Consider the following 13,972-nt stretch of genomic DNA (forward strand, 5'->3'; position numbering starts at 1 on the left):
GATAACCCTGACTTCATATGTGGAGAGCTGGATTCAGTGCAAGTGACAGGAAATTAGGGATAGAAGTGCCAGTGATTTTTTAATATATTTAACTTGATGTCTGTATCCACATCTCTTGTTCACGTCCTGAGTTATCATTAAATGTCTTATATTACTTTCACATTTTATATGCACATGTTCCCCTATGAAAAGTGTTAGCTCTTAATTATCTTTCTTTAACCAACATAGTATTATCTACATACACAGATAATACGTAGATGACCATACCGTACTTCATGTATTTTCATTTGCAAATAACAGCTCCAAGAAGAAGCATACTCCTTTTATCATCTGTTATTTTGCTTGATAATGCTTTAAAACAAGTGGTTTTTTTTTTTTGCATTTTTAACAACAACAAATCAACACAATGAATACACTTGATGTGGGTAAGTCTACAATGAATCATCAATATGCCAAAATATTCCTAAAAGCGGAATTGCATAAAAAAAGTTACTGGGGTCTAATCCAGTAGACAAAGAATTTTATTTTAAACATTGTTAAAACCTTGATAGGATGATATTATTATAGAAAGATTCTTCCTGCATGTAAGTACCTGCATGTATCAGACAAGTTTGGATCTCTGGGACAGTGCGTGAGAGGAATAAAACAGAGAGGTGGAGTTGTAAAGAATAAATTAATTGCTGGCTCTGTTCTATTTTCAGTCTCCACATGACTATATTTTGATTTCTTTATATGGTGCTTAATGCTTAAATCCACATTTTCCCTTTAGTCATATACTACTGACCTCTGTGGGGTTTATTTTCATTCAGTTCTCTATATTCACCCTGCTGAAGCTTCCCCATGTTTTGTGTCAGGAGGAAAAAGAATCTTATTACCTTCTTGTCTGTTTAACATTTAGAATTTTTTTCTCTTTCCCTCCCTGTCTTGTACCTAATGAGCAAATTATCTAAAAATAGATACGTTCATCATTCGACAAAATGTTCTATCTTCCCTAGATTGGAGGCCAGTGTAATTGTAAGAGACATGTGTCTGGCAGACGGTGCAATCAGTGCCAGAATGGATTCTACAATCTACAAGAGCTGGATCCTGATGGCTGCAGTCCTTGCAACTGCAATACCTCTGGGACAGTGAATGGAGATATTACCTGTCACCCAGACTCAGGCCAGTGCAAGTGCAAAGCTAACGTTATTGGTATGTGTAATGCAAAAGTTTACAGTCACAGCTCTATTACCATTGGAATAAAATTCTCCATTTGATTTCTTAACTGAAGAGTACAGCAAATTTCCTGGCTCAAGGCAGGCTGGAAAAAAATAATTTGGATAAAATTAACTGTCTAAAAATAATTAGATTAATAATTCTATTACACTATGGCTTGAAGCTTAGTTTAATCAACCTTTAGAAGTTTCTTTAGTTTGTAGATGTGTTAGTTCACATGGTCCCATACTAATAAGTCATAGAAAAAAATATAATTTACTTACTGCATAGATATTTCTTTTAGAAAATTAGTACTTTTTCAAAATGTTTTACACTAAATAAGTTCTAAGCCAACCATTTCCATGCTGTTTTCCTTAATAGACCAAAATAAATGGACTTTTTTCTAAATATTCTGTGCTACAGGGTCCTTTGTGATAAATCTTTCCATTTTTTTCTATTATATTTCTTTGAACTGTTCCTATGAAATGCAAAATAAGTCAACATAATTCCACAGATCATGTGTATTGCTAGGGTTAGTTATAAAGGGCCACATAATTTTAATTTTGTAATTCAGTGCCAAGCTGATTATAATAAACAGCTACCTTCAGTGTTATTTATCATTTTTTTATACAAGGCATGCTTTTTTGTTTGTTACTCCCACAGGTATTTTTCAGAAATTAGATTTGATTATAGCAATTTATTACATCCAGCATTTTTGAGGGGGAACCATAGCCATGTAAGGACAAAATTTATCAAGTGCCCGAAATGTTCTGTGTACATAATGCACTTTGAAATTTTGATATATGAGAATATTACGAGAGGAAAGTTTTCTGATGAAGTAGGTCTTGTATTGTGACTGAACATGTCTTGGTTCATATAGGAAGTTTAAAAAGGAGCTGTACCTTTCTGTTGTCATTCAAGACACCAAGTCTTCCATGGTTTTGCTAACACTCAACTGCACCTTATAATAATAAAAACATGCCTCGCAGTGACACACAAGCATGCACACACACATAAATGCATACATATATATATATATATATATATATATATATATATATATATATATATACACATACAGATGGACATATCATTCTGAATAACATTTTTATTTCAGTGATGTGACTCTAAGGCGAATTCTCTATTACATAGGTAGATATACATACATCATTTTATACAACTCAGCCAGAAAAGCATTTCATTTTAATTTAATAAAAAAGAAAACGAATGTGCTTCATGATGTTACAAAAAATTTCTCTGGTTTAAAGAAAGATTACATCAAAATCTTTAATATAACTTGCCCTTATGCATTCCAAGCATGCAAAAACTAACTTTTCAGAAAACAAAGTATGTAGCTTATAAAGAGAAGCACATCTTTTTATACGTGTTATCTGTGAAACTGAATGAATTCTAAGACCTTTGAATTCAATTTATATGGCATCCTTTGTTCTTTATTGTGAGATCTATTTTAAATTCAAGATACAAAAACAAAACCTAAAGAAAGGGCTTTAAAGAAAATGAAATGGTTACTTTTCTATAACAATGGAATCCTTCCTGTGATGCTTAGATTCCATAGGGAATCATGAAGAGAAGGAAAACAAAAATCAAAATTGACCTATTTACTTATAAAGTGTTTTGACGTCCCTTCCATTTATATATTTCATTGGTTGATGCAGGTAGTTTTTTCAGGAAAATATATATTTTTTGAAAATGAAGTTGTCAACTTGATATTATTTCTAGAGTAATTTCTGCATATGCTATGTTTTTAATAAAAATATACACTTGAAATGCATATATATTTCTTTTCCTAATGGGATTAGCAAGTCACCTTATTCAATTTTGCCATATGAATATGAAAAGGAACCAGAAAATACAAGTGTATATTGTATATGCTTCAGAAAGCAAACTGTTAGAGTTAACAAAACTGTTAAACCTTACTAATGATTCTATCACCGGTAAAATACATTAGCACCAATAATTTTATTAAAGTAGGTCATTCATCTAGAATAAAAAGGGAGAAGAATGTGAATTAAATGCCAAGTGTGCTAACTCGCCTGTACTTGTTAACACTGAATGTGATGCCCCGTAGGCCTTCCTGAGTATCGTTAGGAATAGATTACCTGTCAGGAATATGTATGGCATATTCAAATAAGCACTGCGCATATTTTTAAAACTGATATGATATGAATCCATGTAGACCAATTTTAATAGTTCAAAATGAGTCATAATTCTTGTTAACAATACAGTTATTTTTAAAATTTGCAGCAATAGTGGTCCTTTTTTATTTTCCTTATTGAAATTAAATGATATGCCTTAGGTGAGTCATTCATCACTGTTAAAGAACTTGCCTTCCATTGGAGTTCTTGAATTTTTATCCATACATATACATATATATTATGCATTTCATTCCAGTTTAGGAAATGCTTTTGTGCATATGAGTTCCTGAGTGTGTTTTTGACTTATTTTAGAAAAAATTTTTTTATTGCTATTATAACTTGAAACAAATGCTTCAATTGATTCAACACCACATAGTTATTTAAATTCATGGATATGTGAAGATTATATAAAGGAAATATTTTGCATCTCAGCATTTACTGTTCAAAAATTTTTTTTATTCCTTTGCCTTTAAATACTCTTTGAAACCAATGTAAATTGTGAGAGATTTGAGATTGGGTGATAAAACATTTCTCTGTGAAATGTATATTTCTACTCCTTTAAATAGAAGAAATATAAACAGCAGAATTTACTTAGTGTTGAAAGAGGTATGTTCTGAATCACACAATATGACAAGCCATGTGATTGCTTTATGAGATAAGGAGAGCATAATTTATATTAATTGAAAATGATAAAATATAGAAGCATATAAAAGCAGAGAAATAAAATTGCCTCAGATAAGTTTTATTTATATTAATTATATAAATGTGTGATATTCAAATGTATGTATACCACTATCACAATAATAGTTATCAGCTTAACACTTTATTAAACATTTTTAAGGGTCTCTGATTTCTAGGAAACAACCAATGTGGCTATTTGTAATTCTTCTGTATGGCTTTGAAAATGTATTTCACTCTCTACTATATACTTTTAAGTGAGCATATTTTGTTAATATGAAAAAACTAAAAGTAATAGCTTCAGTACAGTTAAGTAGTTTTAAAATAACAGTTTTAATATTTGTTGAAGAGGAAAAGAGCTCCAGTATGTGTAACAGAAGCAACATTTCCATTAAGCATTTTTCTTTACATTGAGTAACAAATAAATAAAATTTTATAAAGCACATTACAACAAAAAAGATGCATTAAGTGCCAGATTAAGTGTTACCATTATATTTTGACTATATGATTAGCCTTCTATGACATTGCATGTGAGAAAACTGAACATTTTGTGACTGCATTAAATATGCTGCCAGTAGCATTGTTTGTGCTTCAGCTATCTTGAAAGCTTGAACAAAAACCTTGTCACATTTTCACCTTTTTAAACAAATTTTGTCTTTAGGGCTTAGATGCAATCACTGCAGTTTTGGATTTAAATTTCTCCGAAGTTTTAATGTTAACGGATGTGAGCCCTGCCTGTGTAACCTCCACGGCTCAGTGAGCAAACTCTGCAATCCTCTCTCTGGGCAGTGTGAGTGCAGAAAAGAAGCCAAAGGACTTCACTGTGACACCTGCAGAGAACACTTTTACGGGCTGGACATCACTGGTTGCAAGGCCTGCGACTGCAACACAGCTGGGTCCCTCTCTGGGACCATCTGCGATGCCTGGACAGGGCAGTGTGTCTGTAAACCCCGTGTTGGAGGGAGACAGTGCAACGAATGTTTGGAGGGGTACTTTTACCTCCAGCAAAATAAATCTTTTCTCTGTCTTCCTTGTAACTGTGATAAGACTGGGACAGTAAATGGCTCTCTGCTGTGTGACCAATCAACAGGACAATGTCCTTGCAAATTAGGAGTAACAGGTCTTCACTGTAATCAGTGTGAGCCTCACAGGTACAATTTGACCACTGGCAATTTTCAAGGCTGCCAGATGTGTGAGTGTGACTCCATGGGGACATTCCCTGGGACCATTTGTGACCCAATCAGTGGCCAGTGCCTATGTTTGCCTAATCGTCAGGGGAGAAGGTGTAATCAGTGTCAACCAGGTAAGAAAGAAATGTGTTACATTTCAGGGCACAACAACTTTTCTTTTCTTATCTCCTATTGGGTGATTCCTCTTTGTTTCTAGGATGGGACTTCTAAAAAAAATTTATTTTCAGCATTGTTGTATTGATACCAGTATTATCCAATACATATATAAGTGTTTAGTTTGTTTAAGATATGTGGCATATTTGTGCTGCTCTATTTGGGCTGGCCCTTTTGATGAATGCCAGCCAATCAGACATTTCATAATTGAAACCTACTTATAATTTCCCAACTTGAAGATGATCCCCTTTTAACAACTGAAAAAAAACCTCTGAACTAAGAAAAGCAAGTATAAATTTTATTTTCTAGAAAAAGGGAAACTTGAGTTAATTTTCTATACAGTGCCAAATATTCAGATAATGAACTGATTTTCTCAAAAAAATCTTTACTAAATTGCCTATATGTTCTGCCAGCATCAAAAACATATAGAAATGTTTTTTAAATGCCATCAAGTTACTGTTCAGTCCCACTGCTCCAATCTTTCCATCTGTTATCCAAACTGGAAGAGAGATGGACCCTATGTATGGCTTTCTCCTTGCCTTTATATGACTTGATTGAAAAATATGCCTTCTTCATAATAAGTTCATCATGATGTCATGATAAATTCAAATATTTGTCAGTTGTTTAAGAGCTATGCTTCTTGTTGTCTTATCTACCAAAATCTGCTGAGTTATCTGAGTTAGTAAAAATGAGCATAATGCAAATCAAAAAGGGTAATGTGCCTGCCAGGAAAGGGTAAAACCTAAAGTCCTCTTTTACATGACAAGTAATCCAGCTTAGGTCAATTGAGTCATACCTTTCCTTTGACATTGATCACTATGACAAATCCAAAGAGATGGGAAAGAATTGATGAATAGTTAATCCTTTTTGAGATATCAGTATCAGAAAACAATTTGAACTAGCCCTGAACTGGACTTTATTATCCCTGGATGTCCCACAAAATCTGATATGGAGCAGTGCAGTTGGGATTCAGAAACAAGAAAGCTCCCATTGATGTATATTCATTCAACCAGTCATTCATTCATTCCCATCCCCTTTCTCATTCGCTTTGCAGAAGGGAACAACTGCTTCTGTCTCCCTCTCTGCAGGGTTTTATGGCCACCCCATCCACTTGAGTTCACTTACAGTTCTAGTACCAGCAATACAGCAAGGTTAATCAGCTCTTTCTTGGTTACAACTCCATGAGGGAAATTCTAATTCATTCAGTTTTGTTAGGATGTTTATGTCTGAGCCAATTCACTATGTCCAGGAGTGTCAGGATCAGATAAAATAACAAGGCTTCTAGGGACCACACCTTCAGGTAGGAGCAATATTGTAAGTATCCCCAAAACAGGAAGATTATTGATAGCTGGGTAGATGGCCTACATGGCGGCTACAGCACATTGTACTTTCTCAGCTGCGGATTCATCCTTAAAATTTGCAGGTTTTTTCCATCTGTTACCCAAACTGGAAGAGAGATGGAAAAAAATCTCTTTTTCTCTTTTGCTATTTATCAATATCTCTAATTTTAGAAATAAGGTACTTAGTCTCCTGTACAAATAACCATGATTTATATATCTGTTTTGTAAATAAACTAGCCAAAGCTAATAGATCAAATGTTTTATCCTTTTGAATAATTACCTATTGTTAAAGTTTATTGTTTCATTCTGCCCTAGGATATAGCTGTCCATCAAAACTAGAAATCAACTGGCTCAAATCTGCACAGGAAGATCAGGGGTTCAGGTCTTCCTGTGGGTTTATATATTTCATAGGAGAAGAAAAGAAACTGATATATTTTTTTGGATCAGTTTCTACTGGACTGTTTGATTCCTAGAAATGTCTAAGAGATTCCTAGAAAGCGAATTCAAGGCAAATTTTTCAATAAAGGAAATACAATCAAATCACATTATATAGCAAAGCTATGAAATAGATTTAGTCAGTCACAGGATCATCTCTTAACCGTGTTTAACCAAATAAGGGGATTGTGGAGGAGTGGTTATGGTGCTAAATACTCATCTTCTACAGTAGGAAAACAGTAGCCTAAAATTTCAAAGTTGAGATAGAACAATATATGTATGTTATTCAGAAATATAGAAATAAAAGCCAGAAACCTCTAAAGAAGTGGAAAGTGGTTGCTCTGGGCTGGGAGATTCCTGGGAGAAGGATGGAGCAGTGGACTGTTATTATACACTGTGAGCTTTTAAACTGTATTTAATTTAAAAAATGATCTGCATATAAATTTTGATAGAAGTACTAATTAAACTAAAAATTAGAATACTGGATAATTATACTGAATCTTTTTCTTCCCTGCATGGTCTCCTCTATCTTCTTTCTCTTTGGTATTTCTCATAGTGTTGTTTTTTTCAGAGAATACTTTCTGAGTGGCTATTTGCCTAAGCACAGCTGTCAGAAAAGTCCTCTCCAAATCGTTCTGTCTTTAAGGGGGGCTATATAATGGAAATTATCACTATTACTGAAAACAGTTATCATAAAGTATTTTTTTACCTGTACAGTTATCTTATTTCACTTGTTAAAGTTACAATATGTTGAGAACAAGTGTTATCATATTCAACTTGCATAGCCACCCTACTAATATACTTTCTTGTACATTGCATGTATTCATTAAATGGTTGGTTTAATTGAAAATACTAAGAAATAATCGGGAGTTTTTACAAGGGCATCTGTATTAGGGTGCTCCAGAGAAACCCTACTAATAAGAGATGTGTATGTGTGTGTGTATCGTCACTAAATATTTCAAGTCCATGGGGGCATCCGATTTGAGCTGGTTGATCTCTAGTTCAGTTGCATGATTATGTCCTAAATATTGAAGCTATACTAAGGATTTTTTTTTCACATGTCTGCTCTGTGCTGGATCCTGTTTCCTAAATCTTATGTGCCACTTTTTCTTGGTTTATTTGCATATGCTCCGGCAACTTGTGAAACAGAATATAGGGAGGGAATTTTTAAAAGAATTTTGAATGTCCAGAATTATCTAGATACTGCAGTCATAGCTATTAGGAAATTTTGCCACTGTATAGAATCATTTTAACTCAAAAAACTTAACTTATTTCACCATTATTTTCAATGCCAATTAGATTTTTGTTTTTCCTTCCTTTTTACATTCTAGATGTTTCTACCATTTCTCTATTCCTCATTTCATAAAATTTCAGCATGATGTGATTTTTTATGGGCACTCACTGGGTCCTTTTGTCTGTAGATTAGTGTTTTTGTATACTAGGAAAATCTATTAATCACTTTCACAGCAACATGTAGACTAGTGTTGAAACAAACAACAGGACACTAAGCCTAGACAAGTTGACAAAAAATTAGCAATCAAGGCAGCCTGGCATATAATCCAGGTGTTCACTATAGCACTTTGTCCCTATACCTCTTAAGTACAAACCCTCTGGTTTAACTTCTAAAGAGAAAACTTGTCTTCTCTTCAAATATGAGAGAGAAAACCTTCTAGTTGCAGAGGGGTTTAACTAGACCTCATGCCTGACCTCAAAAACCTTAATTCCAAGTCTTTCTTTCCAAAGTTATGCAACCTAAATCAATTAGGCTGACCTTGCTATTCCATGTGCTCAGCTTTTACTTGCAGACAGCTGTCACTGACTTCCATTTTTTCTCCTTTTGTTTTATTTTGGGGATTTCAGAAGGGGAAAACTGTACAATGTACTATGTTTAACTGAAAATGTTACCTAGTATTTTCTGGGTTGTAATCTTTTCAGGCCAGCTCCTTGCAATTATTCTTTGATTCCTTTCTTCTTCCCACAATCGTGTCTCTTCCATCAAAATCAGCCTCACTGGTGTCAGACTTCAAATATATCCAGAATTTGGCCACTTGTTAACACCCTCACTTACCCACGCCAGTCCAGGCTATTTTCATCTTTCTCCTGGACTATTCAAATACCCACTTAAACTCCCTGTTTCTCCTCTCTACCCTTCTTCAGGCACTTTTCAGCATGCGGCCAAAGTGAGGCTGTTCAAACTTTGCTCAGATCCTATCATTCCACGCCCCATTGGTTTCCCATCATCATAAGTGAAAAAAAGCAAAAAAAACTGCTGGACTTGAATGGCTCACGAGGTGCATGACACCCATGACCTCTTTGACCCCATCTCCATGAGTCTTCAGCCCATTTGTTCCTCTCTAACCCACAAGTCTGAACCCCATTCCTCAGATTGTCCGGGGCTCCTTCCCAGACCCACGGAGCGGCATCTCCGTGGTGGGTGCTGTGTAGCTGGCTCCTGAATCGGTGAATCATTACATTTAAAGATACCACAGTGACATTCTCCTCCTTTTAGGAGTGGCATATTGCAAGGCTGTCAATGCTCTACCCATAGGGAAGATAGATGTAGTATTTCGCCCTGCAAGGGAGGAGAGAAAATGGGGATGTGAGGACCTCATGTCCTTTTTTAAATAACACAGGATATTCTGTATTCATATGTATAAGCATATGAAAAGGTCAAAAGAGGTTTGTGAACCTCTTTCTAAAATTGTTTTGTTCTATATTCTTGAAGCTTTAGAAGAAGTTTTGAATTTTGTTTTCTGGCTTTACTGTCTCTTATCATGAAATTTACATGGAAAAGGACAAAAACTTATCCTGAAGTGTCTTTATCATAACCAGATGTTTCCCAGGAGCCAGCTCGGCGGTATGCATATTAAAATGCACCGCTGCAATCTGAAGTTTTCATTCTACTCCTTTACACACGTCTGAGAAACCTAGATCATCTAGTACAGGGCGAAGTTCCAAGCTAATGCGTGTGAGCAGTGGGGCCGGAGGAGGAAGTACGAGGTAGGAGGGGCGAACTCACAAGCCTGAGGACTTGTGCTTGCCTTTTTCTCCTGTCACTGTACAGATTACTGGCCCGTACGAGAACACGGCACCTAGATTCTTGTCCCACTTTCTTAAAAAACATGATTAAGGAAGGTGCATATAATGAAACCTCATGTATTATTAACCTAACGTTACTCTGAATGTACAAGGAATAGGCTTAATTCAACTAAAATTTATAGGCAATTTGTTAAAGCAGCAGTGCACATTAGAAGGCACATTAGAGCCACATTGGTTTTAATATGCCATTCAATAACTTGAACAGAGGTTAAAAATGCTGCTTAACCTCCATTAAGTATTTTTAAAATGCCTTAATTTAAAATTATTTGGACTGTGTGTACATATATGAATGTACACTTACCCACACTAATAAATACAGCACTAAATATGTTTTCCCCATTCATTTTTTCAGTGCTGGATGACCTCGTAATGCTCAGCGGCAGGCACTTAATCAGAGGCCAGGCCAGGAAAGGCAGGGAAGGATGTCAAGGCATTCAGAGCCAGTGACCCACCCTTGTCCTTGAGAACGAGAGACAGAGAGCGTGTATTGAGGACTCTGCTGTTTTGGAATAAAATACAGGCTAATTTATAATGAAAAAAGACTCATATGACATATTTTGTGCTAATAGGACAATTCCTAATGCTTCCCTCTGGTATTTACTTTTGGTTTTGCTTTATAATTCATGTAATTAGAAAGAAAAACAAAGTATGTTGTTTCATTAAGAAGCATATCATACTTGTTAAGTAATAAGCTCATAAGCCAGAATTGCTTGCAAGACCCTGCCAATGGAATTAGAATTGGATGGTTGATATTCCATTGAAAGTCAGTGCATCAGAGTTGAGATCCGATTAGGCCACATGTCCTCGTATTCGGTGAAACGGCTTTCCAGACTAACACGTGTTTCACAGAGACACCTGAGTCTCAGAATAAGAGCTTCTTCCTTGATAAACCACCAGGAAAGAATTTTGTCATAGGCGATTGGACCATAATCATAGCAAATTTGGGGGGGAGGCGGGGAGACATTGACAAGTCATCATTTAAACTTTAGGAAAATCTGACTTTCATAGAAAACAGCCTACTAAAAATTGCAGTGGGGATAATGGGAATATGTACTGTGCATCTGTTTGCCCCACCCTGAAATAAGGTTTTATCTGAAAAGTCCCTTTAAATATGTGCCGTATTTCTATGACAGAAAAGGACCAGTGTTATTCCCATTTTAGAGTAAAGGAAATGGATTCCAATTAAGTAGAAAAAGCCATTTATAAATCCAGATCCAAAGGACTTCAGAATCTGCACTCTAAAAGAAAAAGCCTTTTTCTGAATAGCTCGATATGTGTCATAAACACTAACTCAATAAATATCTGAGGGTGGGTTAAAACAGAAACTCTTACAAGTGTTTGTAACCTTCCCCCACCCTCAGTCATCTCAACTGACCCATGACTCTGGCTTACTGCTCGGGTCCAGGAATATCTCATTTTGTTGTGTAAAATCTGAGTAATAGCTGTAAAATGAAATTTAAGAGTCCTGGGAAGCTACAGGGGTCAGATACAGAAGAGCTGAACTGAAGGGTGTAAAGAAGGGATGAGCTCTTTTTTTGGGACTAAGAGAAACTTTTGAAATGGTGCAGTGGCAGGAAAGAGTCTTTAGAGCATACAGTCAATAACTGTTGAGATTGAGAAAAAGGGGAACAAAGAATATAAAAGTGCTCCTGTGGATTATTAATACACATATCTATCTACACAATATAATCTCCAAAATATAATCAGAGATGTCATTACTTGTACTCATTGTTATTGGATTTGATTCTTAAGGAGTGTGCTTATGGAGGCCTTTCCTCCATTGGTCCTTCCATCATAGAAATATTGCACATCTTAATTGGGGCTTTTCAGATCAAACCTTATTTCAGGGTCTGACAGACATGCAGTACATATTATCCATTATCATCATTGCAACTTTAATTAAGCTGTTTTCTATGAAAGTCATATTTTCCTAAATTAAAGCTTAAATTAAGTTTAAATATGCAGGGTATTAACAATGAGGAAAACTAGGCTTTTTATAGAACAGAAAAGTTCAATAGTGTATTTTCCCTTATATAAGCATGTTATAGGTCCTTTGTTCTAAGAACAGGAGACATGGTTTTGGTATGACAATGTCTTTCTGACGCTGTGGTCCATTTGTTCATGTAGCAAGGATTACATTTTAAATGTATTGTGCCTGATTCAAATACATTCCGTGGTATTGTCCCTGATAGACCATGCCTCTCTGACCAACCTCTCTTAGGACTCACAGATTCATGTTTCTCTTCTGTTTTCAGTGTTGAAGAGATCATCTCATATTTTAAGTGGTGACAGATATCCATCCACTCATCCATCCATTTTATTCATATATCCATTTTTTTCAATAAACATTTATGGAATAAATTACTATTTATCATGGACATGCTAGAAAGGAGCCCTTTTATATTCCTTGTTTGCATTTTTTTCAGTCTCACTAGCTATCAACTAACTGTATGCTCAAAAGTCTCTCTCCTTCCCCTGAACCATTTCAATCATCAATATATTAAAGCATTATGGTTTAGGAGGGGAAACTGACTTATATGTAAATATAGCACAGTGTGATAAATGCAATATCAGAAATGTACAATATAGAGAAGTACTAAAGTGAAGGGACTGATTAATTTTTGAAGGATGGGGGATATAGAGGACTTAGTTGAAGGTGATTACCAAGCTGAGCCTTAAAAGTAAATAGGAATTGGTAAAGTACTCAAGGAGAGTATGGTAGTCCAGGAAGAAGGAATGCGAGCAGGGAATTTAAAGCCTATCTACAATAACAGAAAAGAGTTTAAAAAAATTAAGTTATATCTTGGATGAATAATATTAATATATATTTATGCATTGGTTGACATTTGGTAATCCCTATGAATAATGATTTTAGCATTTTTTGATATAAAACCACCAAACGGAGGAACATCATTACAGATTTAATTTGAAAGTTAGCATCATCTACTACGCTTCATTCTGAAAATATTGATTTGTGAAGGCATCACTAAAATGGTTTTTTGTTGCCTAGTATAGGCAAGACAGAAATTTCTCCCTAGACTCTTCCCTTAATATTATGTCCATTCTCTGGTTTTAGGTGAAAGGCATTTCTTCTAAATGGCTCATAATCAGTGATTAGCCTCAGCTCTGCCCTCCTTTTCTGAATCAGGCCTAGAGGTTAAACTTGTTTTCTTTCTCCCATTTCAAGACCTTGGCAAAGCCTAGTTGTTCATAGTCCTCAGGAGGCACATTGCTAGGAAATGGGCTGTTTTTTTATGCCCAGGACAGGTACTGTGCTGTGCAAATAGCCACTACAGGAGATAATACCAGCAGCTTGCTAATAACTTTGAACTCTAAGGATTCTGTAAGCCTTCTCCTAGACAAAGCAGCACTATTTTATGATACAGGTGCCTTTTTGCTTTTGCTGAAATAACACATTGTTTTCCACATGAGACTTGTCTTGTTCAGGCCCAGGGTTTAGCTGAAATAAAACCAGGGAAAATAATAAACTTTAGTAGGCTGTTTTGTGCTATGTATGTGTTAACCCTCAGCACTACATAAAGGTAATAGCAATGTCGTAATGACTGTGCTTCAGAGTGTGGTACGAAACCACTCATGGAAAGGAATCTCAAAAAGATCGGTTAAAATGATACAAGCACAAAGATGTGGAGCATGAATTGGAGCTAATGGAGGGAGATCAGAAAGGATCGAGTTAAAGAAAAGAAATTAAGGTCAGTTATCTTTAAGC

The 13,972-nt window shown here is 35.4% G+C and overlaps 1 protein-coding gene across 1 annotated transcript in view; it reads left to right on the top strand.

Annotated features, from left to right (window-relative positions):
- USH2A (usherin) overlaps nt 1-13,972 on the top strand; it is a 722,977-nt gene that overhangs the window by 135,263 nt on the left and 573,742 nt on the right. The window contains exons 11-12 of the mRNA XM_036931704.2: nt 996-1,191; nt 4,690-5,331. Coding sequence (XP_036787599.2) covers nt 996-1,191; nt 4,690-5,331 — 838 coding nt within the window. The remainder of the gene's footprint in view (nt 1-995; nt 1,192-4,689; nt 5,332-13,972) is intronic.

Source organism: Manis pentadactyla, chromosome 19, assembly GCF_030020395.1.
Source record: "Manis pentadactyla isolate mManPen7 chromosome 19, mManPen7.hap1, whole genome shotgun sequence".
Classification (NCBI taxonomy): Eukaryota; Metazoa; Chordata; class Mammalia; order Pholidota; family Manidae; genus Manis; species Manis pentadactyla.